The sequence below is a fragment of the Microcaecilia unicolor genome, chromosome 3 (assembly GCF_901765095.1).
Source record: "Microcaecilia unicolor chromosome 3, aMicUni1.1, whole genome shotgun sequence".
Taxonomy (NCBI): domain Eukaryota; kingdom Metazoa; phylum Chordata; class Amphibia; order Gymnophiona; family Siphonopidae; genus Microcaecilia; species Microcaecilia unicolor.
The window spans coordinates 110,892,528-110,920,040 of NC_044033.1; the positions used below are offsets into that span (position 1 = coordinate 110,892,528).

Consider the following 27,513-nt stretch of genomic DNA (forward strand, 5'->3'; position numbering starts at 1 on the left):
TAATCGGGGCTTTAATTCCCCATGCTGTTCTCATCGGCTTACAGGAGAGTATCTGAATTGCTTATGATTGTAAGCTGGGGGGGGGGGGGGGGGTGGATTTGTGGGTTACAATACAGAACAAAACCAGTACCTCACCAGTCACATATATTTAATTAAAACATAGTTCTTTGTCTGGGGTGTCAGCATATTCATTCGTGCACTAATACAAAACTTCCTGATAATGGGCTCCCTGTCTGAAGTTCCACTGAACTTGGCATTTAGTAGAGGTATCTTCCCCCCCACCCCCCCACCTCACTATATTTAAACATACTTTCTAGCTCACTCATGTGTGTAGGATCGGCGCTCACCAACATATTTTTAGACACTGTTTATCTTATCTTAGTTGTTTTGCCCCATTCACTATGGCTTATTGTTCAGGTTGAATTCTTTTCTCTTCTTGTGCAAATTCTTCTGGACTGCCATTCGCAACTCAGAGTCTTCCCTAATTCCCCCCCCCCCCCCCCCCCCCCCCGCTTTCTCAGATTCCCATCCTCATTAATTTTCAGCGGCCAATTGTTTTCAGACCTCAGACACCTCTACAGCTAATTCCTATTCTACCCCTTGGTTTTACTTTGTCTTTCCCTCCATCTGATGGGCTTCTTAACTGCCGCTCCCTGCGCTCAAAACCGCCCTCATCTAGGACCTTTTAAAAATCCTCTCAGTTTGACATTCTTTGCTGTACACCAAGACTTGGGTTTGAATTGGTGAAGAAACTATGAATGCTTATTGGATAGTTTTGATGTTGTCTCATTGGCTAGGTCTTCAAAAACTGGCGGTGGTCTGGCAATTTTCTTCTGTACAAAACTTAAGGTAACAGAACTCCCTTCAGTTCTTCCCTATGTAGAAGTTCTTATGGCCCTTGTCGCCACTCTATCTCCATTCACTCTATCGCTTTTTTACTGCCCCCCCCCCCCACCCTTTAACCCAAGCACAATCGATTCTTGATATCAGGAACTAGCTGATGCATCAACTTGTTATCTGAATCCTCTTTTCCTAGGGGATTTCAAAATGCATATCAGAAACTCCTGAAAAAGCCAGAGTAAAATCTTTCCTTACAACTTTATCAGACCTCGGCCTCTCACAATGGGTCTCTTTCCCCACTCATCAAGGGGAATACACTCTAGACTTAGCTTTCTCACTATCAGATTCTCCACTTTCTCCCTCCCTATCAGATTCTCCACTTTCTTCCTCCTCTCTCTCTTATTTATTTGTTACATTTGTATCCCACATTTTCCCACCTATTTGTAGGCTCAATATGGCTTACATAATACTGGAGAGGCATTTGCAGACTCCGGTGTGAACAAATACAAAGTGATACTGTGGCAAGATAAAGTTCATGTGGCACAGCCACAGTAGGGAATCGTACAACGGAAGAGTTGTGTTATGTCCATTACGTACTTTAGTTTTGTTGCAGGTCTTCTCAGCAAATTCACTCTCATTTAGACAAACACCATATTGTTCTGGCAGTCTCTCTTGATCTTTCTGCAGCTTTAGTCCTAGTGGATCACCCTTCTCTCCTCTCTTGCCTTTCTTCACTTGGTTTCACTGAAACAGTCTTAATCTGGTTTTCTTCTTTTCTCTCACATTGCTTGTTCAGGGTTGTCATGCCCTCTTTCGACCTTCGCCTCTCATCCTCTATCCTGCGGGGTTCCTCAGAGTTCCATTCTTTTAGTTTGCTCTTTAACCTTTCCTTAAGTCCTCTCGCTATCCTTTTCCAGTCCTTTGGGATTTCCTGTTATCTATATGCAGATGATATTCTGTTGATTTGGCTTACTAACCCCTTCTCTCTATCCATAACTCCTCTTTAAGAGTTGTTTAAATTCAGTATCAACTTGGCTCATGGCGACAAACTTGTTCTTAATAAACAGAAGACTGTAGCCTACTGCTTCACAGGAGGCATTACCCCTCTAAATTTCCCATTACATTTATTTGGAACTCAAATCTACCCTGTAGAAACTTTTCACTACCGTGGTGTCCTCTTGGATTCCCAATTGTCATTCACAGCCCAGATTTCAGCCAATCTTCAGTTACTTAAACATCAATATCGTCGTGCTGAGCAACTTTGGAAAAAGTCCAATTCTTTTACTGATTTACAGAAATGTAGGGCTCTCCATCATGACTACAACCTCTGTCTAAGAAGGGCAAAAAAGTTGTACATCTCTGGGAAACTCTTGAAGTCACTGAATCCCTCTAGAGAGTTTTTTTTTCAATTGAGAGGTCCTGTTCCTATCGACTTAATCTGTTTTCCCCCGCACCTGCTGAGGAGCTTTCTCTATTTTTTTCAATAAAATTGACTCCTTACCCAAGTCCTTTCCCTCCCATTTATCTTCCCCTTCCCCAGCCTGTCCTTCATTGGTGACTGCTGTCTCTTTATCCCAATCTGGTTTTGCTGTCTAGTCTACTTTTCAACAGCAATCGCTGCAGTCCCTGAAAACCATCTTGTCCTCGATGAAAACCACCTTTTGTCAGACTGATCCCATTCCAGTGTCCTGGGCTAAAGAACCCTGGCATTAGGTTTGTTTCCTATGTTTCTATCGTTGATAAATTTAAGCCTTTCTACTGGTCAATTTCCAGACCTTTGGAAATTAGCTATTTTTCATCCCATTCTGAAGAAAGTTACTCTGGACCCTGCAATTACTAGTCATTACTGGCCTGTTTTCAAGCTCGCCTTTATATTCAAAGTTCTCAAAAGGGTAGTCTTTCTTCAGCTCTCTGAATTTTCTGAAAAGACTCTTCCCTACACCCACGCCAGTCTGGATTTAGGTATAACTATATTACCAAAATGGTTCTGGCAGTTTTATTAAGATATTTATTCTCATTTCGAACAACATAAACTTATTTTGGCATTCTCTGGATCTTTCTGCTGCTTTCGATCTTGTTACCATTCCCTTCTGACCTCTTGCCTATCTTCACTGGGTATCTCTGGTGAGGTTCTCTTTTGGTTTACTTCCTTTATGGCTAACCGTTCATTTCAGGTTGATACTTTTACTTCTGCCTCTCTCAGGAGGGATATTCATTGCGGGATTCCCCAAGGATCTATCCTCCCCACTACTATTCAATCTGTATTTAAGTCCTCTGGCTGCACTTATTCAATCATATGGTATATATCCGCTTATTTCTACGCTGATTATTTTATTTATTTATTTTTATTTTAAACACTTCTAACCCACCTATAAACAAGCAGTTTTCATAAAAACATACATACCAATGTAAAACAAAACATTATCAATTAACACTGTGACTAAAGACTGAAAATTTAGTACTTGCTTGTCTCTAATCAACTGTTATCTTGTCTTGTCTTTCGTTTCATTTGAATGCGTGGTTATCATATCTTTTCTTTCCTATTGAAAATTGTAGTTCTTTTTCTACATGCTCTATGTTGTTATTTTTATTGTACACCGCTGTGAAACACTTGCTGGAAATGGCGGTATAGCAAGCCTCAATAAATAGACTGACTAATAAAAATAACAAAAACAAAAAAAAGTGCCTCAAACTGCAAGCCAGATTAGAGAGTCCAATATTAGATAAACCCAATCCACTTTGTCCCTTCAGAAGCATCAGCAACTACATGGATATTTGAGCCCATTTATCATATCATAAAAAGCATTACAAGCTTTCTGAAGAAGTTTGATATCAAATCACCTTCAGTCCTGTTAGAACCATCTGCAGGATATAAATCAACTTGGACAAAATTATATGCCATAGGAAAATTTCACCTCATTTAAAGACAGGTAATGTTTTCCAACCCCTTGACAGCTCTATTGTCTAAGAATAAGCTTCGCTAACCAAAATTGTAGCTAATAATGTTTCCATCCACATCAGTAAGACTATTGTTCTGTACAATTCCAGCAGTAGTGGGGTCTTACCTGGTTTGAGGATAATCGTTATTTACCAAAATTTTGCTTGGCTATTGCCACATCAGTATAATTGAAGTTTATAATAAAACATTGTTCTTTTTTTTTTTCTTTTGTGTCTTAGAACATTCAAAGCAGACCAAGTGCTAAAGGTGGCATTTATGTTAATTGATGTGGGCCAAGTGGCACAATTCACTTATCTCTGCATAATCTATCTTCTAGTTTCAATATATTAGCTGCTAATCTTTTGTCTTTTGCAATTTCACCTCACAGCACTGTCTTAGCTAGAGCAATAATGATGATTCTTATTTTGAACTTACAATTGAATGTTTCATTATTTAAGAAGTATTAGGTTCCAAGATGGCCACATGGGCAGGCGTTCCACTTTTGCTCTTTTATCAGCTTACCAGGTCTCTGTTACATGCAGGATGAGGAAAAGGAAAGCCAGGTCACAGTACTGTCTCTAGGGTTCTAGGTGGGCCCAGCCAACAGCACAGGTGATGACTGAGAAATAGGGAATCCCACAATTTTTTTATTTTTATTTTTCTTACATTTGTACCCCGCGCTTTCCCACTCATAGCAGGTTCAATGCGACTTACATATTATATTCAGGTACTTATTTGTACCTGGGGCAATGGAGGGTTAAGTGACTTGCCCAGGGTCACAAGGAGCTGCCTGTGCCTGCAGTGGGAATTGAACCCAGTTCCCCAGGACCAAAGTCCACCACTCTAACCACTAGGCCACTCCTCCTAGTTAAAAAAAAAAAAACAACTAATTTTTTTTAAATGCTTGAAATGTGCTAAAGCCAAGGGGAAAGGTTAAATATACACATCAAGACAGATCATATAGAAATCTAGAACAGCAGTGTTGTTCATTGAAAATAAGAATTCTTTACAAGTTGTGACAAATTTTACTGACCAGAATAAACATGATGTGGTCACATCTGAAGAAAGAAGCAGAAGTACATCTGCCATATTACCACTATGTCAGTCTTACATACAGCCAATAGAGGCATCACAACACGTAGAGAACTCAAGGTAGCCAGGAAGTCAGAACTACAGCGCCTATCAATAAGGCAGAAAGTATCCAAAGACAGCACAAATTAGCATTAAAAAGCACCAGTATAAAGACGTAAGCCAGTTCTACCTACAATGTGGAGGCAAGGTTGCTGCTTTGACAGGAACCATGAGATTTCCTTTAGACTCTAGCATTGAAGGGGCATCTCTAGTCCCCACGTGGAAGACAGTTCTGCCATGACCTGAAGTGTCTGTGGCTGCGAGTAGATGCAGGCTCCAGTGGAGAGGGGTAGCTCACTATCAACTGTGGATCTTGAGAGGACCCCAGTGGCAGGGTCTTCCCTCCTTGGATCATGCTGAGTTGCTGAAGGGATTATAACAAGTAAATTGTATTATTGTTGTTGGAATTCCTTTTTGGGAAATTGTTGCTTCCAGTTATGGATTTAGTGCAGTGAAGAATTTATGGTCCATAAGCTACAGTGACTGATTCACTTTAGGATGCAATTAAAAGTCTGGACTTTTCATTCTTACTTTTTGCTGCCACAATTGAGGAGGATGTTGATTTCAGTTGATGGACAGTCACTGGAGATAAGCCAGCAATCTATTTGAGTAGGCTCTAAAGACCAAGGTAGGAGAGCTTCAGACCCTAAATGGAAGGGCATTGACATACACTTACATTCACTCCTATTCGCCATCAGTTCTTTATATAGCCCCATAACCCAACTACAGAACACCTTCCCTTAGAATGCTTCCATAAACCCTTACTCCACCATGCCTTATCAGCATCCAGGGTGACCTCTGTCACTTACTTCCACTGCCCACTCAAACACTGTACCTGTCCTTAAAACCCCACTTGATCCCTATTTCCCATACTTTCCAATCTGTTAGCTAAGTTTTTGGTATAAATGTTCATGCTGCCATTCAGCAGGGTCATAGACCTGTAAGTAGTACAGCTCTCATGGAACGAAGCTCAGAACTCCCAGACTATAGGGAACAGTACTCAATCAATACTGTACAACAGCACCAAAACTTAGCTTCCCAATGCTCAACGCTAATGGAATGAGTGCTGTGAGAATGAAAGTAAGGGGGAGAAATGTGCCTAGTGCAGGTGCACAATAGTTTCGTGGTAAGTAGAGCTCTTGTGCACATGCCCAGGCAAACCCAGAAGTGAAGCATACATTGGCGCAGTTCCTCCGTGCCTTTAAATATAAGGTTTTCAAAAAAATATTTTTCACAGGAAAAGCTTATATTTAAGTGCAGAAAACAGGCACTAATATGTACTTTCACTTTTGAGTTTGCTCTGAATTCCACACGTTAGTCTCTCACAACCAGTGCTTAAGAGTTAGCACGGGCTTCCTTCTGCTTCCAAATTAAATAAAACCAGCACATTTTGGAGAAAAAATTGTGGGAAAGCCTCTCTTCCAAACACCCCAATGCCAGTTCTGAGTTGGTGTTAGGTTTTTAGCGATAAGGGTGGCTTTGTTTTATGTGCTGTTCTCGGAACATTGGGAGGGAAAAGGAAATGATCTAATATCCACTAGACTACATATAAATTCTATTTGTGCTAAGCTTTGCCACACATGCTGTTTCCTGTGCTAAGCCCTCTCAACATTCTGTGCAGGTTAGCACCAGACTAGCACCGTTGTTAATCACCTCTAGCGGCCAGCATAGTGTTTTCAGCATGTCCAGCCCACTTACCACTCTAGTTCTTCCTACTTTTACTACTAATCATTTCTACAGTATTACTAGACATATGCAACACTGTAAACAAACAAACAAACAAACAAACAAGAGACAGCTCTTGTTTGACATACCAATAGTACAAAGAGATTAATGAATTGCATTTATTACAGGAATGACTAAAACAACATGGGTACTGAATAGATGAATAAGGAGTTAAGAGTTAAAAGCAGCCTAAAAAGGTAGGCTTTTAGCTTGAATCTGAATAGGGCCTGAGATAAGTACATAAGTGTTGCCATACTGGGAAAGACTGAAGATCCATCAAGCCCAGTATCCTGTTTCCAAATGGTCAATCCAGGTTACATGTACCTGGCAAGATCCCAAAACAGTACAATACATTTTATCCTACTTATCCCAGAAATAAGTACATAAGTATTGCCATACTGGGAAAGACCAAAGGTCAATCAAGCCCAGCATCCTGTTTTCAACAGTGGCCAATTCAGGTCACAAATACCTGGCAAGATCCCCAAAAAGTACAAAACATTCTATACTGCTTATCCCAGAAATAGTGGATTTTCCCTCAAGTCCATTTAATAATTATCTATTAACTTTTTCTTTAGGAAGCCGTCCAAACCTTTTTTAAACTCCACTAAGCTACCACATTCTCTGGCAACGAATTCCAGAGTCCAACTACACGTTGATGAAGAAAATGTTTCTCTCCGATTCGTTTTAAATTACTACATTGTAGCTTCATCGCATGCACCCTAGTCCTAGTATTTTTGGAAAGCGTAAACAGACGCTTCACATCTACCTGTTCAACTCCACTCATTATTTTATAGATCTCTATCATATCTCCCTTCAGCCACCTTTTCTCCAAGCTGAAGAGCCCTAGCCACTTTAGCCTTTCCTCATAGGGAAGTCGTCCCATCCCCTTTATCATTTTCGTCGCCCTTCTCTGCACCTTTTCTAATTCCACTCCATCTTTTTTGAGATACGGCGACCAGAACTGAACACATAACATCCTCATTTTTGTTTTCCATTCCTTTCCTAATAATACCTAACATTCTATTTGCTTTCTTAGCCGCAGCAGCACATTGAGCAGAAGGTTCCAACGTATCATTGATGACAGCTAGATCCCTTTCTTGGTCCATGACTCCTAACGTGGAACCTTGCATGACGTAGCTATAATTCGGGTTTCTCTTTCCCACATGCATCACTTTGCACTTGTTCACATTAAACGTCATCTGCCATTTAGACACCCAGTCTCCCAGTCTCGTAAGGTCCTCTTGTAATTTTTCACAATCTTCCCGCAATTTAACGACTTTGAATAACTTTGTGCCATCAGCAAATTTAATTACCTCCCTAGTTACTCCCATCTCTGTCATTTATAAATATGTAAAAAAGCAGCAGTCCCAGCACAGACCCCTGGGGAACCCCACTAACTACCCTTTTACTACTACTTATCATTTCTATAGCGCTACTAGACGTACGCAGCGCTGTACACTTGAACATGAAGAGACAGTCCCTGCTCGACAGAGCTTACAATCTAATTAGGACACACAAACAGGACAAACAAGAGATAAGGGAATATTAAGGTGAGGATGATGAAATAAGGGTTCTGAACAAGTGAATAAGGGTTAGGAGTTAAATGTAGCCATTGAGAATACTGACCATTTAACCCTACTCTTTATTTTCTATCTTTTAACCAGTTTTTAATCCACAATAGAACACTACCTCCTATCCCATGACTCTCCAATTTCCTCTGGAGTCTTTCATGAGGAGCTTTGTCAAACCCCTTCTGAAAATCCAGATACACAATATCAACCGGCTCACCTTTATATACATGTATGTTCACCTTTTCAAAGAAATGTAGTAGATTGGTGAGGCAAGATTTCCCTTCACTAAATCCATGTTGACTTTGTCTCATTAATCCATGCTTTTGAATATGCTCTGTAATTTTGTTCTTCATAATAGTCTCTACCATTTTGCCCGGCACCGACGTCAGACTCACCGGTCTATAACTTCCCGGATCTACTCTGTGTGGATTTTCCTCAAGTCCATTTTAATAATGGATTATGGACTTTTAAGAAGTTATCCAGACCTCTTTTAAACCCCTCTAAGTTAACTGCTTTTACCACATTCTCTGGTGATGAATTCCAGAGTTTAATTACACGTTGAGTGAAGAAATATTTTCTCCTATTTGTTTTAAATTTACTACTTTTATAGCTTCATTGCATGCCCCCTAGTCCTAGTATTTTTGGAAAAAGTAAACAAGCGATTCACGTCTACCCATTCCACTCTACTCAGTATTTTATATACCTCTTATCACATCTCCCCTCAGCCGTCTTTTCTCCAAGCTGAAGAGCCCAAGCCGTTTCAGCCTTTCCCCATAGGGAAGTCGTCCCATCCCCTTTATTATTTTTGTCACCCTTCTCTGTACCTTTTCTAATTCCACTATATCTTTTTTGAGATGCAGCAACCAGAATTGCACATAATATTCAAGGTGCGGTTGCACCATGGAGAGATACAAAGGAATTATAACATTGACATCCTAGTTTATATTTTCCATTCCTTTCCTAATAATACCTAACATTCTATTTGCTTTCTTTGCTGCTGCAGCACACTGAGCAGAGGGTTTCAAAGTATTGTCAACGATGACTCCTAGATCCTTTTCCTGGTCAGTGATGCCTAACATGGAACCTTGCATCACGTAGCTATAGTTAGGGTTCCTCTGGAGCAAAAGGTACAGCACAGCAAGTTGGAAGAAATGGAGTCTGGAGTTGGCAGTGGAGAAGAAGGGTACAGGTAAGAGTGAATTACCTGACATAGGGTAATACATTAGAAATGTGCTCCCTTCAAATATGCATCCACAGAGCGAATGCTCAGATTTAACACCCAAAACTAATTTCAACAAAACTCACAAGCTGCCCATTCTCTATAGAACCGGTGTTCTCTTTTACCCTACATTCCTGCTTTTTGTATTTGCTTTTGGCACTGTGAAATTTCTTTATTAGCATAGAAGAATTATCAACAGTTCTATATAAAGGAGTAACTTTTATATTTTGTGTTTAAGTATTTACCACAGAAAATGGATGACTTTTTGCCTCTTCACGTATATTGGTAAAGGGTGATTCCAATATTAAAGCATCTGGAGGAGTTTCTGGAAATAGAAAAATAAAGAACATTTGGTTGAGACTGTGGCCTCAGACTAAGTGTCACAGAAGTGAGAGGTAGCCTAAATGATCTAAAACAGCAACAAGCAATTTGCATATAACTTAGTTTACAGCCTATGATCCAGCTTTCTATAAATCAAGAGCTGTCAAAGTAAATATGTTTATGTTCATATTTAAATAAGAAAGGTGCTTGTAATTGCTCCATTGTGCAAACGTTTTGGTCTCAAGTATGGACCTCGACACAAAAAATGCTACACATATGCATACTGCTGACTTATGGTAGAATGCTAATAAACATCTTTGACAGAGTGGAATGTGACTGAATATCAGATATCTTTAGTTGCTATACTGACTACTATTGCAGTTCAATTGATATTACTATCTTGGCAGGATACCTCGAAACTCAATGTCCACTTTTGGTGGAACACAGTTTTTTTTCATCTGCAAATATGAAGCTAATAAAGCTAAAAAGCGCAATTGGCTGAATGCTTTCCTAAGAATCTGGTCACCAGCAATAATATGCTAACAATATGATGTCAAATGATTAAATCTAATCTCGTAGGTTTGTTAAAAAAGGTCACTTCTAGCTGAGCAGTATTTGTAGGTTAAATAAATAGCGTCATAGCATCTTAACTTCTCTTGTTATTATATGGTTGATGGGCTTGTCATGTGATTTGATATTTCACAGAAACTTGATTTAACAACTATAATGTTCATATAACTTGATAGAGCTGTATGGTATTTGGGAGTTTATTTTTTGTTTTATATTTTGATCGCCTTTTGCCTATTAATTGTAATAATCCTTTCTGTATTCTCTCTCTTGTATACTTTATTAAAAATTAATAAAGGAGCTTAAAAAAAGAATGGTACTTGTCTGCATTGTACTCTCTGAGGGATAGCAATAAAGAAGATAGCTGACAAAACAGAGTGCAGGAGCATCAAAATGTCACAGCTACTGAGAAAACTAACACTTGCTCCATTTTGAAATGTCAGAATCTCTGCAGAAAACATGAAAGCTTTTGTCTTTCCCTATCTTCTCCTTGTGGCTTAGCCAGTTAAGTATGGTAGGAACCAAGTGCCCTCTTCAACGTATAGCTAGGAATACCACAGTAACAAAACCAAAAATATCTGCAAGTCTTCAGGTGGTTTTTTTCTGTAAGGTCAAACAGGTTTTTCCCTAACATTTCAAACATAGTTGTCAATGTGTATACACAGGATGAGAGTTTAAAACAGTCAGTTGCTACAAATAATTTTATTGTAAACATCCAATTCCAAAGCTGGATGTGGAAGAAAGTTATCACCGGAATAAAATAAAAAAATAGATCATTAAATCCTTTTTACATAGTAATTTAAACCTACCCTTGCTCTTCACTATGAAATAGGCTCATTACCCTTTTCAGACATGCAAAGTTACCAGAGCCTCTTACCTGTAACAGTTGTACTCAGAGGACAGCATTGATGGGCCATGTCATCTGACAGAGCCTAATGTGGTAGAATGAGCAATTAGCTTCAGAAACTTTACAAGAGTTTCTAGGATGTCTGACCATGCATGTGTGTGTTTTTCAAATCCAGGAGCCTTTTGGCCACCATATTTAGAATCCACCTTCTTGTTAATAGGTTTTTACAGAGAGGTATCCATTATATTCTCATCTGTACATCCTTACTTCCTTAGGAGGCCTGAGAAACTCAGGGTGTTAAACATGTTTGCTATGAGCTGATCCTCCTCCTTCCTCTGAAAGAAATGAAATGATCTCAGACATGTCTCATACAAAATCTGTGAAGGAATAGTCTGCTAATATATAAGGGGACCCTGAATGGCATAAACGAATAGTATTCTGCAGGGGAAGTCTGAATTTTGCTAGCACACAAGGCCTCTACAAGGACATCTTTTGTCTCTTGGGATCTAGGTTCTGATGGAGATTGATGCCTCAGCATAATTTCCTGCTCTGATTAGAAAATAAATGGTATACAAAACAAAACTTAAAGGGTTGCATATGTGTTTGCATGACAAGTGGTGCTTAGAAGGCGACTCTGGCTGTAAAAACTAAGGGCCCTGTTTACTAAGCCACTCTAGCGTTTTTAGCACGAGCTAACGCTAGAGACACCCATAGGAATATATGTGTGTCTCTAGCGTTTAGTTGCGCTAAAAACGCTAGTGTACCTTAGTAAACAGGGCCCAAAGGCCAGTGCTGGGCTGGCTTGTAGGGTCTATGTCCCACATATCACAATCCAGTTTAGGATGGGCTGGAGAGGACTTTGACGGAAACTCCAGTAATCTGGAATGCGAGGACAGTGCTGGGCAGACTTTTACGGTAAGTGTCTTGCAAATGACATGACCGATTTGGATAGGCTGCAGTGGGCTTTGATGGCAACTCCAGTAGTTGGAATACAAGGACAGAGCCAGGTGGACTTCTACGTTCTATGTCCCAGAAACGCCAAACAATGACCACGATCAAGTATATAATCTCACGTTCATTGCTGATTTAATCTTGAATTGATAATGAATATGACTGTTGGTCAGATAGGATGGATTGTTCAGGTCTTTATCTGCTGTCACTTACTATGTTACTATGATTTACTCACTTTGAAAACTGTGGTGCTTAAATGCTTTGGTGTAGATGCTGAGATCCTAGGCACAGCATGAGTCTCAAGCTGGCGTAATTTGGCACAACACATAATTTGTGCAGAATTCCCCCTCCCCACAGAATTTTGGAGGTGTGCAGAATTTGGCCAGCTGCTGGGATCAAAGAACATAAAAGCAACCGGGCTCCTCACCAGTACCAGTTCGTTTTTCTGCTTTCCCCAATTTCCTCTGTACAAGCATCTCTTTTAGGGCAGGGAACACAGTATGGCTTGCAGTGCTTGTAGTCTCCCTCTATTCTTGTGAGAATGAAAGAAGAGCTCAGCTGGAGGCCACCAAATGGACATTAACACAGTGAGAGCCATTTGGTGCACTAAAAGGAACACGCTACAGTGACAGGAAAGCAGATTAAATGGTGAGGATGGGGGAAGGAAGTCAGGCTCACTGACTGCTTGAGTGGGAGAGCAGGCAGGCTATTTGCAGAAGGGGAGGCGAGGCTAAATGACTGGGTTTGAGTCAGCAGACTAGTTTCTGGCTGTATGACTTGTGAGGGGTAGGGGAAAATAGGCTGGCTTGTATGGGTGACTACCTGTCTTGGCAATCCTACTGCTTGAGTGGCAAAAAAAACTGGTGAGGACACAAGTTGAGCATGAAAAGGGAGTGTGTGTGTGTGTGTGTGTGTTGGAAAGGGGGGTGGCCAGAGGGTTTACGGCTTCTGATTTTTATGGATTTTTTTCATCAATTCATGGAGCCTGAAAGAAGATCTGAGCTGACACCACCCATTGACTTTGAGAAAATACTGCCATTGTTACTGCAAGAATTAGCAGGTCCAAGCTTTCCTCAGGCTCTACAAATTGATAAAGAGCCCCAAAAACCAGGACCTATAGTTATGATGTGTATTATGGGTATTCTTAAGGGATTTCTGCCCTAAATCCTTAAAAATCCTGCATATTTGAGAAATAACAGCTTTTTGCTATTGCATTTAATGAATTATGGCTCAAAGATAGTGGTTATATTGAGTTATTGTTACAAAGAGTTGCAAATCTTTAAATATTGTGCACAGAATTTGTATTTTTTATTTTTGCAGAATTCCACCAGGAGTACGGAATGCAACGAGACTTATGCTGATGTTAATGCAGCTGGTGCTAACCCAGGTACAGTACTAGTACAACACATTTTTGATTCTCTTCTTCAAATCCACCTCAAGGACTGCTGGGATTGAAATAGTATGACCTACAGCTGGAGTGAGCGTGGAGTGGGATGAATAACCAACCCACTGCATGGTAATGCACTGATAAAGTGACATTGATTGCTAATCTCTCAATGTGCTCAGCATTGTGCTGTGACGGGAACTATGTTAATGCTTTCTCGTCTCTGAATGGCATCTATATCTTTTGATGCTGGAACCGAATCTGAAACTCTTGGGGGCTCATTTTCAAAACAGAACAACGTCCAAAAGACAGCACAAAGTGGCAGATGGACCTTTTGTAAAAATGTCTAAACTGCTATTTTTGAAACTTTAAGATGTTTTTCTATGCAGTTCATCTAAATCTCAAGTGCCAAAAAGGTGCCAAAACTGACCAGATGACCACCGGAGAGATAAAGGCATGACCCCCCCCCCCCTTAATCTCCTAGTGGTCACTGACCCCCCTCCCACCCCCCTAAGAGGTACATACCACCATCTATGACAGCTGCAGATATAATGACCATTCCTCTTAGAGCAGCAAGCAGGTCCCTGGAATAGCCTAGTGGTCAGTGCACCCAGGTCCATAATCCACCCTGTTACACTTGTACTGAAAAGTGTGAGCCCTCCAAAACCCACCAAACACCTACTGTACCTAAATATAGATGACACTTGAAAGGCATAAGGGCTATTGTAGTGGTGTACAGTTGGGGTACAGTACATATTTTGCTATTCCTGGAGGACTCACCCTACAATATATAGGGGCTATGATGTGATGTGTACCTGGGACCTTTTATGTGAAGTTCATTGCAGTGTCTCCTAGGCTGCCCCACTGCTCTGCTGGGATGTCTGCGTGGCCAGTCTAGTGGGACTACTGGCCCCTAGACATCCCATTGGCTTGTTTTTGTGCGTTTTCCTCTTTCTGTTTGAAAATGGCCCTAAAAGGATGCACTGAGCACAACAACATATAAAATTGGGTGATTTTCAAACTAAAAACAGAGACAGTTTTCTAGCTCAAAAATGACCATGTTTGGCACTGGAATTTTGGACTTTTTTGCAAAATGCCCAAAATTGGATTGGGACATCATATCAAAAATGCCTCTCTTGATGTCTTTGGGTTGGGCTTTGTCACCAGCCTCTATCAATGCTTGAACTCAAGGGTGACTAATGTCCTCTTGATGTCAATGCATTCCCTGGTCTAATGTGCCTGTATTAGACTTATTTGAACTAATGAGCTCCTTTTTATGGTCTTCACTGCTAAACTAACACAAGGTGATATTTATGACTAAAGAATCATGATTGGGCCCCGACACTGATTATGAATATTGATCATTGATATGGTATTGGCATTCTACCTGCTTTTCTTGAAGCACCAAGGCATAGAAGGGATAATAGCCAGAGTAAAATCAGCTTGATTTTCCTATATATTATTTTGAAGAAGTTTTTATTCAGGTTCCAGGATACAAAAAGCAACAGATACAATGATCCATAAAGTAAAAAAACACATCTTTTTGACTAGTGCTGCTCAATGCATCAATCTACAAATAACAACCTTTCTAGACAGCCAAATAGGAAGAGAAAAGAAGCAATACAAGGTGACATCACTTGAAAAGACTCATTATTGAATCTTAGATAGAGAACATGACTGTTTTATTTTTTAAAGACAGGTGGCCCCGTGTGATGGCAGAAACATAGGAACTCATTCTACCACATCGGGCTCCACTGGATAACATCACTCATCAGTGAGAAGCCTGACATCATCCATACTGTGAATAAGACAGAGCAGGCTCATGTTATGTCGTCAGCACACACTAAGGATCAGAAGCTATAAATGCTGGATACACTTCAATCACCACACTGCCAGATTTAAATAGACCCAAACAAATGGCCCAGTACCATAGGAAATAAACGATAAAGCAGAGATATATAAAAGAGGATTAAATGAAATATGTTGATAGGTATATAAAAAAAAAAAAAAAAACAACTTCAAACCAAGTCCTATGAGATACATTACTTTCTAATACTTTATACACCATTAAAAGTCTGTCAATTTAAACACTTAGTTTTGTTCTCATTGTCATTATATTTACATCCACATCAACAAGACTGAACACGTGTACTTCAGGAGGTAAACAAATTTTCAAAGGCATTCTTTACCTCCAGAAATTACAACTTCCTCTCTTTGCCTTATTCCTAGTCTCTTTTGTAAAGCACAGTACATTTTATTTCCTATATTTGTACAGATCTTTAAAATAAATAGTACATCCATTTAAAAAGTATGACAACACTTACCTCTTTCACATAGGCGTCTCACTAAGTTTGTTGCAACTCTGGAAAAAAAAAACAGAAAAGACAAAACTAATAATTTATTCTTTTTTAAACAATAATTTTATGCTCTTTTACTTGTGGTAGTCTCTGAGCCTAGAAAGCAGGGGAGATGAATTCAAGAAAACTCCAAAGCTGAAATTAATTTATGTAGTAAATACCAATTTCTAGATGTCTGGATTTACAACTTCAAATCTGCTGGTTTACTGAGTATTAGGCCAAATATAATACACTGGATCCCATCTGGTGGTGATATCCTGGGATTGGGATGAACTCATAACAGGGTGGAATCAGTCCTCCAAAGTCCTGATGCTATGCATAAGCCTCTCCAGTTCAAACTAACAGCTGCCAAAGCGTACACAAACAGGAAAACTAAGTTACTTACCTGTAGAAGGTGTTCTCCGAGGACAGAAGCACATATTCTCACATGTGGGCGACGTCATCCACAGAGCTCAGTACGGACACTGCCATAGTGAACTGTCACTTTAAAACTTTGAGGCAGTGCCCTCACTGCACATGTGCGGGACCAGCAGTACAGCACTAAAGCTAAGAAGACAACTCCAAGGGGAGGCAGGAGGGATTTAACAATATATGCCTGCTGTCCTTGGAGAATACTTGCTACAGGCAAGTAACTTAGCTTTCTCCGAGGACAAGCAAGCATAATATTCTCACATGTGGGATTCACTAGCTACCAAGGCTCACAACATAAATGAATTTTGGCAAGTAAGCAGATAGTGAGCATAGTGAAAAAAAGGGCCAGAGGGAGATGACTTTTAAGTAGTAAAAAGATGCTGGACTGCATGTCCAAACCAGATATCTCACCTAGAATGCTCCAGACAGTAGTGAGCAGCGAAGGTGTGGATAGAAGACCACGTAGCCACCTTGCAAATTTATTCAATGAAGACAGTGCAGAAATGGGCTGCTCATATTGTGAGCAGTGACCTAGTCATGAAGGGTCAGCCCAGCCTGAGTATACGTGTAAGAGGTACTGTCAGACAGTCAAGTAGAGATAGTATGTTTGGTGATAGGTAACCCTAATCTGTTAGGGTCGAAGGATGCAAAAAAACTGGGAGGTCTTCCTATGAGGTTTTGTACGCTCCAGATAATACCTTAGAGCATGCCTGCAGTTTAAGATATGCAGTGCTGTTTCTCCAGGATGATAGTTTGGCTTAGGAAAGAAGATAAAGTACAATGGACTGACTGAGGTTGAACGCTATACTTTACGGAGGAATTTGGGGTGGGTTAGGAGTACAGCCTAGTCATGTTAGAACTGGAATGAAGTGGTTCTAAAGGAGGTTTCATGAGAGCAGTAAGAATGACTGAGATCCCAAACTACAGGAGGTAGTTTGATGGGAGATTTGGTATGAAATAAACCTTTCGTGAGTCTTAAGTATCAAGTTTAGTTTATTTTTCATATACTGCGTCATAAGTACATACCATCTGAGTGATTTATAATCATCAAAAAAATCAAATATGGAAAGGAACTGCAATAATAATAGGACAAAATCAGAGGAAAGAAGAACCCAGGTAAGGAGGTGTTATACTGCAGCGTCAATAGGCTGTCACAGTCACACAAACTACCAAACTGCAGGGAAAGGCTAAGGGGTCAAAAGGACTCAGACCTCAACAATAATGTCTTTAGACTAGCTTTAAATTTCTCAAGAATAGTTTCCAAATGAAGATGAAGTGGAAGGGAGTTCCAAAGTTGAGGCCTTAAACTTACTGTCAAGCAGTGGCGTGCAGTCAGAGCCTCCAAGGTATTCACAGAATCCCCCTTGTAGCACTGCCTTAACATGCTATTTTTACCTTTGATCCAGTTGGTCCCTTACTTTCTCAGCAACAGACCCGGCAGTACAACTGGTGGAAAGGAACAATCCCGCTTCACAAGGCCTTCAGTTGACACACTGAATCTCCACAAGTTTAGGGGGGGGGGGGCTCTCTCCGATGTGCTCAGGATTCAGGAGGCTAGAATTGCCAGCTATCTGCATTTTTTCAGGATTCTAAAAATTACCTGTCTAATGGTCAGAAGGATGGTTAAGTGTGTGGATATTTTTCAGAGCTTAGCCCACTTTAGCTCTCCAATTTCCCCTCCCTTCCAATGCAGAGGCTGTGGCAGAATCCAGCCAATGGGAAGATTTCTAGTCATCACAGGAAGGATAGGCTCAGCTGCAAGGGCTATGGGGGCAAGGAGGTTGAACAAAACAAAAGATGGGATGATGTCAAAGTTGAAGCCACTTAGGTAAGCCTTTGTTTCCTCTTCCCGCGCAGCTGTCATCTAGTACACTCAAAACAAAGCAAGCAAACCTATGAGCTGTTGCATCCTCGTTGTCATTCATTATTGTTGATAGCATTTTTATTTATGCTCACTTTATATATATATTCTGAAATTGCCATAATATTCCTATGCACCTTATCTGTTATATATACTCTGATTCTCTATTCCATCAATGTGATTGTGGTTGTATTATATTGTAAGCCACATTGAGCCTGCAAATAGGTGGGAAAATGTGGGATATAAATGCAGCAAAATAAATAAATATATTTCAAACATGCTGGTTTGTGCAGCATATGGATGTACACAGAGGAAGTATTGGTTTCACTGGTTAAATCACTGTGTCATTTGGAGGGGCTTGCTATATTTTGGGAAGCTTGCCAGGTGCCCTTGGCCTGGATTGGCCGCTGTTTTGGACAGGATGCTGGGCTCGATGGACCCTTGGTCTTTTCCCAGTGTGGCATTACTTATATGTACTTATAGGCACGTTCTGTATTTACGCAGAGATGTTTTAACCTAGTAAAGGGCAACTTAAACAAATACCATGTTATAAGAATCAGGTGCTCAACATTCAGAGTTTCTATCTATTTATTTACTTATTTATGACATTTATATCACACATCAAATATGAATTAAGTTGAAACCTGGGAGCATTTAAAATCTTTTTTTTTCCCCTGTGCCAGATCAAAAGAAAAATATGGCATATAGGAACTTGCTCCTTTTGTTTTGTGGATTGCAGTGGAATATAATAAAAATACCTTGATATTTTTTTATTACTACTATTTAAAAGGCAGATATTGAATAATGAGGGCAGATCTACCTTCATGCAGAAGTCTAGAGTCAGTCTAAATGTGCCAAATTATCCAGTTTAGCATACTATTAGCCGCCAAGTTCATAAAAAGTTAATTATGTTCAATGGAAAATACATCTGTTGGCTCAGGTTGCTTGTTATGTGAATATTCCATCACTGTTTCATTATTGCTACCAACTATTACATATTAAGGGTATTTGCTTTAAACTTTGTTTTAATTCATTTATCCAGTCCTTACATGCACATGGTTTTGCTTTTTAAACGCAAAGGTGAATCCTAAGGGTAGTTGAACAGTTAGGTATAAACTGTGTTGTTTCTGAATACTTGTTCTGGACTGCTTTGAGTTCTGCTGATCTGTACATCTGCCGTCTGGAATTTTGGAAGATGAAAATGAGAAAATAAAAATCAAGTTTTGGATGTACTCTGTAGAAGTTGATGTTTACTTTTGCAACGTATGTGTGGATGCCTGTTCTGGTATATGCATGTGATATTTGAATAACTGTCTATACTTATGGCTATGATTTCGGAACATGTGGCATCATTAAAGGACAGGCTTTTAAATGCCTAGTTGGATATATATGCTAACAACTTTGTTAAAGTTTCAGACATATACATCTATATGCTCCTATGATATAACTGAATTCTATTATTCTGTTCCACTGTATTTTCAAATATAAACCACAATGAACTCAACTTTGCTTGGGATAATGTGTGATATAAATGTTTTTTAAAAAATCCTTTATTCTCCACATTTTAAGGCACTACCTATCCAGCTGGATGGTGATGGCACAAGGAAAGCAAGTTTGGTCCAGTGAAGACTAACTCAAAATAACCTGTTTCTTAGCTGGGCCCTAATATTACCATATTGAAAATATGACCATATCAAGCCTCTATGGTTATGTTCCACTAATAATTTTAACGATTAACTGGCTTTCTTGAAATGATTATATAAACTTTGGATGCATGACTAGAGACACAAATATACACTTATTTATTCAATATCACAATTCCTCATGTACAGCTATAAAACAACCTTTTAGGGTGGATAGTCTTCACAATGAGCTCCTTTTATTATCGACCAGATAGAGATAAGAGTTTTCAGTTTTGGCACAGAATAAGTTATCACAAGAACAAAATATAAGAAAACCAATGAACTGCATTAGGGGCTTATAGCCCATTTAGTTATGTTTAAACAAAAGATATCTGCATTAAACAAAATATTTATTTTTATTTTGACTTATAAAACCACTTGCCTATGAAACATGTCTATCTAAAATGTAAACTTTTACAAAACAGATGAAGACATGATTTCATGTGCCCCAATGAAAGGAGAGTTTAATTTTACTTCGATTTAATTTCAGTATATTCCATCTTTATAACACCAGGCTTCCCAAGGCAGATTACAACAGTTAAGATGAACCCATCAGGAAACAGGATATCTTCACTGAAATTTGGCCATCTGTATTGTATAGAACAGTGTAGAAAAATGAGAACAAAATACTGAGTTTATAAGTGCTGGTTCTACCAGCTACAATATTTTTTAAGCTGTTTTAGTGATATTCAATTTTATTTCATGATATTTATACCTACATATGGGAAGCTTACAAGTAAATTGAAAAGCTGTCAAATAAGTAAATATATATTTTTGTCCCCCACTGCCTATCCAACTGGAACAGCTTTAGACTTTTTACAGATGGACCAGGAATAGGCAGTCCGTTATTTCTAATAATCTTTTGCGTGTACTAAAATGGCAGCAAGCTCTGCCTATTGCCTGCAAACTCCGCCTACTGGCTTCAGCACATATAGGATCACCCAGTCTTCTGTTTTCTTCAACCTCCTTGTGAGGTGCAAGTTGAGCTATGCACGAGTCTTAGGAGAGAGCCAGTGAGTTTTCTGGAGCTTTGGGGGGGGGGGGGGGCGATTGTTGAATGGGAGAAAGTGTGAAGGGTCTGCTGTCAGCTGATGAAAAGGACTGGCAGCAAATTCCAGAATTTTAAAGTGTGTGAATTTGTGTATGTTTCTTAAGTTTCCCTTTGCAAAGCTGGGGTGGAGTGAAGAAGTTCAGTGAAGAGAAATTTTCAGCCCATGGAATTTACCCTGTTAACTATTAAATTACTTGGGCAAATTTCTTTGAAAACTGTCCTAATGCTGCCTCCACTCTGCCTATATTCTTTCAGAAGCATAAAACAAAATCTAATATATTTTATTTTGCTTTTTCCATTTGTGAACCTTTTTTCACATGTAAAACTTGATATATCTTGGACACATTGCCCTTAAATCTCACTCGTTTGGACAGTCCATCCTTGAAATCTTTAGTTTTTATCAGAGGCAATAAAGAGTGAACAAGACTTGTCCAGCTTCCCTGGTTTTCAGCCCATTGCTGCAGAGCTGCCAAGTTACCCAGCTCCACGAGAGAGATTTTTTGGTCAGTCCTATTTGTTTTAACTTTTATCCCAATTCAGTACTCTATTTGTAGTCCCTGATACCATCACTGAAATCAGCACTTCAGGTACCATAATGTACCAGGATAGGGTTGAAGAAATCCAGGACTGGCTCAAAATTTCCCTCCTGGAACTAAGGAACTTGGTAGCTCTCCAGCTCTAACCATTAAGCATGTGTACTTGCACAGTCCCCTTGCTCACTCCCAAACTATAATGCTATTATACTCACAGCTAGGCTGTGTACTTTTTGCTGCCAATTCTGGAGAGGTGAAATGATGGTGGGGGAGGGGGCACAAATATATGTTTGCCCAGGGAGCCAAACCAAGAAACACACAGAGTTTGTGAGACTATGAGGCTCATTTTCACAGCAATTAGACTTACACAGTAAGAACATATCAAGTAAAATCAAACTCAAAAATATCATCACCATGGAAAGCAGACTGCGGAGTACCACAAGGATCACCGCTATCACCGATCCTCTTCAACCTAATGATGACCCCACTAGCCAAGTCCTTATCCAACCAAGGCCTTAACCCTTTCATCTATGCAGACGATGTCACAATAGGGTCATTCCATGCCAAGTGGTCTAAACCTTCCCACCATCATGTCTCCAATTTTGTTCAAATTGTATCTGTTGCACGAATCAGGTGTTAAACGAAGTTTCCCAAAATTTGAGGTCTCTAACTGCAATAGTTGCAGATCTAGACCCCCTTTTCTGAAAGGTTGTCAGTCCATGAGCGCGCGACATTTACCAAAATGCCATTTTTGGGGTCTAATAAAATCCAAACACATTTATAAGAATGGCTAAAAAATTCAAATCCTGTACAGTTTTTGATGCTAATTCTGATGAATACATTTTAACATTATGTATGCAAAATCCAGTCAAACAAGTTGGACTCAAAGTGTGCATCAAAATTGGTCGCGAATCATCGGAACATATTTGGACCAATATTCAGACCGCAACAACTTCCATGCAAACAAAGATACGGACTTGAAATTTTGAACAAGCATTATGCTTGTGCTGGACATAACACTGCCAAATTTGGCAACTACTACCAGCATCTATAACCGCCCTGCAGGATTTCTTCAAGGTTGGCAACTGCCAGCGCAAACGGTAAAATGTACCAAAGTTCAAAGCCAATTATTAAAAAAAAGAGTGTGCCTGAATCAGCTTGTGAACAGTATCATCTGAAAGAGAAAATTGTGCTCTATAACACTGATATGTTTTTGTTTTGCAATGCCACCATTAAGTAGCCATTTACTCAGGTCAAAGTATGTTATGTTTAGTACGCTTGATGTGCTAATTTTTCTTCATTTCTAGGAAATTGAGTTTTAATAGTTGATTGTCCAATCATTTTGTGCGCTGTTATCAGTTTGGTCATGCCATCTCAGGTGATATTACAGCTTAATAAATTAGTGATGCTGAACAAATAGATAACAGTCACAAATCTTCAGCCTGGGCAGTATGTTGCTTGCATTTATGGTGGATTGGAAACGTTTGTGAAACATCAGTTGAACAGAAAGATGCTTTCATAAGCTTTATGCATCCTCATGGTCCCGCTACTATAAGTACAATAAGTACATAAGTAGTGCCATACTGGGAAAGACCAAAGGTCCATCTAGCCCAGCATCCTGTCACCGACAGTGGCCAATCCAGGTCAAGGGCACCTGGCACGCTCCCCAAACGTAAAAACATTCCAGACAAGTTATACCTAAAAATGCGAATTTTTCCAAGTCCATTTAATAGCGGTCTATGGACTTGTCCTTTAGGAATCTATCTAACCCCTTTTTAAACTCCGTCAAGCTAACCGCCCGTACCACGTTCTCCGGCAACGAATTCCAGAGTCTAATTACACGTTGGGTGAAGAAAAATTTTCTCCGATTCGTTTAAATTTACCACACTGTAGCTTCAACTCATGCCCTCTAGTCCTAGTATTTTGGATAGCGTGAACAGTCGCTTCACATCCACCCGATCCATTCCACTCATTATTTTATACACTTCTAATCATATCTCCCTCAGCCGTCTCTTCTCCAAGCTGAAAAGCCTAGCCTTCTCAGCCTCTCTTCGTAGAAAGTCGTCCCATCCCCCTATCATTTTCGTCGCCCTTCGCTGTACCTTTTCTAATTCTACTATATCTTTTTGAGATACGGAGACCAGTACTGAACACAATACTCCCAGGTGGCGGGTCGCACCATGGAGCGATACAACGGCATTATAACATCCGCACACCTGGACTCCATACCCTTCCTAATACACCCAACATTCTATTTCGCTTTCCTAGCCGCAGCAGCACACTGAGCAGAAGGTTTCAGCGTATCATCGACGACGACACCCAGATCCCTTTCTTGATCCGTAACTCCTAACGCAGAACCTTCATTTTATTGGCCGGTAAGACGCGATACTTGCTGGATCCCTGAACAACTTATCATTGCTGTTATTCCAGCTCCATCAGTGACATCATCTGGTCGGCAATATAGTTTCCCTGAAACTGTTCTCTTGCAGATCAATGATGCTTTCAGAATGATGAAGTAACTGAAGAAGGCAGGCTTGGGAACCTGCAGTGAAGTAACTGAAGAAAGCAGGCTTGGGATCCTGCAGTAAAGATACCCACCCGTGGCTGTTACTGCTATGGCTATCGGTGAGGCCCCTATGGTGATGGGGATGCTGGTTTCAATGTGATGGTTTCAGCCATCATGGACCAACGCAATACATCACGCACACAAAATATAACATACTTTGACCTGAGTAAATGGCTACTTAATGAGGGCATTACAAAACAAAAACATATCAGTGTTGTAGAGCCAATTTTCTCTTCAGATGATACTGTTCACAAGCTGATTCAGGCACACTCTTTTTTAATAATTGGCTTTGAACTTTGGTACATTTTAACCATTTGCATTGACATGTTAGGGGATTCTGGGAGGAGCCCTGCGTTCATGGCCTCTGATGGGTGACTGTTGTTGCAACGACCAGAACAAACATGTTGGAGGAAATATAAAATTGGGGCAAAATCCCAGGGAAGCTATGAATGGAGGTTCTTGGTGCCAAATCCCAGCTCTGGTTTTGAGTGAACTAGAAATATAAAAGAGCAAGAGGAAATTGCCAGGAATATAAAAATAGAGCGCTTTTCATAAGTGTGTAACACTTAATATTCAAGAATTTATATAATGATAGTGTTACATTCCAATGATTAAAACCTTCAATTTTATACAGTAAAAAGAATTACAAAACTATGAACATCCACTTCCTCAGTTAGTCTTACTTAACGTGGACTAACCAGACCTACCCAGTGCTAATGAGTGTCCCCCAATATAAACCGGTATTGTCACCGCTCCGTGCTTTTATCCAGTCAAAGACATGGAGGGCATCATAGTCATGCCACTTTCTGATGGAGTCCTACTGAATCTCCCCAGCCTGCAATACAAAAGAATTCCTGTTCAAGTTTATAGTTATGCCATTATCTACAAACCTCTTCCATTCTACATGTCTTCTAAGATAACGCTACTGCTAAAACTAAAAAGCACTCTAAAACACAAAATAGTCCTGATGATTTTTTTTTACTGCTTAGTAGTTATACACTGCCAAATACCAAATGTTTAGCATAACAAATATTTTGATAATTTGTGGAAACAAATATATAATTATTAATAAGCAGCAAAACATACTTCTGATTTTACACCGTTTAACTCGCGTCTTCTCATACTTACATGAAAGTATAAAATCTAATTAGAACTTAAACAAAGACTTTCATAAGTCATAAAAAGTTTCTAAAATCTAAAAACCTTATACCAACCTAACAGCTTTAGGAATCCATTCCAGAAGTGTGGTGAAGGCATAAAAAGGCCCCACACAATTATCAAAAGCAGAAATCTAATTCAAATATGCAATAGTTTTTACAGTATTAAGCAGCTTCCATTATAGAATACTATCATAACCCAGTACTGACACGCCTATCACTTGGAGCTCTACCGACCTGCTGTAACTGAAGTCATGTAAAGTGGCAGGGGACATGCGTGTCAAAATAAAGCCTGGATCTGCTAACCATTCAAGCTGGAGATATGGTGGATCTCAGACCCCTTCCCCAAAGAAGAGCCCAATACAACACAAGCACCACCCCGACAGAACAGCCCTACCCCCCCCCCCCCACAGAATAGACAGCTGGACCTCTATCCCTTCCCCTGGTTTGTGCCCCCAACCCCCCCCCCATGCCTTCAATGATGGAGGAAGGAGTAGCACTCCCTCTTTCTTCCAGCACCGTCTCCAAATGTCAGTGCCATGCCCAGTGTACCCTGGGATGCCTGGGCAGGCTTCCCTACCATATAAGGGAGTTTCTCCCTTATGGTAAAGAAGCCCCGCCCAGTGCTACCCTGGGCGAGCGTTGCCATTTTGGAGGCAGCGCTGGAAGGAAGAGGGCGTGCTACTCCACCTCTGTCATTGAATGTAGGTGGGTGTTTGGAGGGTCACTAGAGCCCCAGGGGAGGGCTGAAGGTCCAGCCCTCTATTCTATTGAGCAGGGCCTACTAACATGCAGAGGCATGTTGGACAGGGCTCCCTATTCCTCCCCAATGCTTTGTAAACATCAATAGCACAAAGAGAGTCCAAAACTCCCGCAAAAAACACAAGAGACAACAAAACAAGCGGAAGATATCCAGAAAGACCAGACTGAGTCACAGATGTTAAAAACACCAAATTGGGGTCCCAATAATCAATTTGGTGTTTTAACATCTGTGACTTCAGTCTGGTCTTTCTGGATATCTTCCGCTTGTTTTGTTGTCTCTTGTAAACTCAATCAGCTCCGAGCTTGCATAGGGTTTGCAGTGGTAGCAGTGCTCAAGTTTGGTGCGCTGTCTGCTGAGCACTGGAGAGAAATACAGATGTTACTGTTTTGCATGCAACTAATGTTCAGAGCCAGCGAGCACGTCGTTACACATGATCCAGGGGTGCAGGTAAACGCAGGTGCTAATCCAGTGCTAATGGCCTTAAGGGGATGGTAGGAGCCCCCCTCCCTCTCCCTGAAAGTGAAACCGAAAGGGGATACCAGGCTACAGTATCAGGTATCATGGGCATTCTTAACAGAGCAGGAAGCAGATCTGAGTAGCCTAGTGGTTAGTGCAGTGGACTGTAAACCAAGGGAGCCAAGTTCAAATCTCACTCCAACTCTTCTTTTAAATTGTGAGCCCTCTATAAACAGAAAAATACCTACTGCACCTAAATATGTAAGACACCTACAAGAATGAAGCCTACTGAAGTGGTGTACATTCAGTTACGGTAGGTATTTTACTGTTTCTGGAGGGCTCATAATTACAAACCAAAGAGTAAACCAAGGGACCTAGATTCAAATCCACTTTTATAGTCCACTGCACTAACCATTAGGCTGACCCTCTGGCTCTACATGGACGTTTATGTGGCAATTTTCTAAGAATGCTGCTATACAGGCATTCATATGCCCCTTGTTTCAGGTTGTAAAATGGATGTTCGTGCTGATGTTCCAGTGCAATGGACATTCCATTTCATGTAATTTGAACAGGCTATATCCTGTTTGAAAATCTATGCAAGATGGACCTCCATTTGGGACGACCAGACTTGACATCCTTTCAAAAATGCCCCTTACTGGCCTAATAAGTAGAAAGAAACTTGTTACTATCATCAGCTGTATTTTATGAAGTGCCAGTTCCACCGACTAGAATGCAAATTGAGAGAAACATTGTACAGCAGAGGCCAAACCCTTGCTGTACTCATACAAATTGAAATTAAAACAAGATGTTACTTTTCCAGTTAATCGTCAGCACTGGCTTTTCCTGATAAAAGATTCTAGTATGCAGTGTCTTAGCATGACTACCTTATCAGGGGGGAAAAAAAAAAGTAAAATATGAGTCTCTGTGGAACCTGCCTCCCCATTAATGTTTGTTTCTGGTCTCTGGTAGGCTTACCAGGAACAGTCTCCAATGATATGTACAATCCATGTCTATGTTGGGATGTAAAGATCTATCAGCAGGGAAATACACCTCACAGGCCACAGAAAAAGAAATAGATCAGCAGCTCCAGGCCCAGGCTTGCAGGTGTGACGGTGAATTCTGTGAAGACTACTAACAATAGAATCCATGGGGCAAAGCTTTGATAGGCCAGAACTCCTACCT

General features: G+C 40.2%; 1 protein-coding gene across 1 annotated transcript in view; it reads right to left on the reverse strand.

Annotated features, from left to right (window-relative positions):
- ABHD12 (abhydrolase domain containing 12) overlaps window positions 1–27,513 on the reverse strand; it is a 324,548-nt gene that overhangs the window by 20,170 nt on the left and 276,865 nt on the right. The window contains 5 exon segments of the mRNA XM_030196277.1: window positions 9,670–9,749; window positions 15,819–15,856; window positions 24,663–24,750; window positions 24,753–24,770; window positions 24,773–24,790. Coding sequence (XP_030052137.1) covers window positions 9,670–9,749; window positions 15,819–15,856; window positions 24,663–24,750; window positions 24,753–24,770; window positions 24,773–24,790 — 242 coding nt within the window.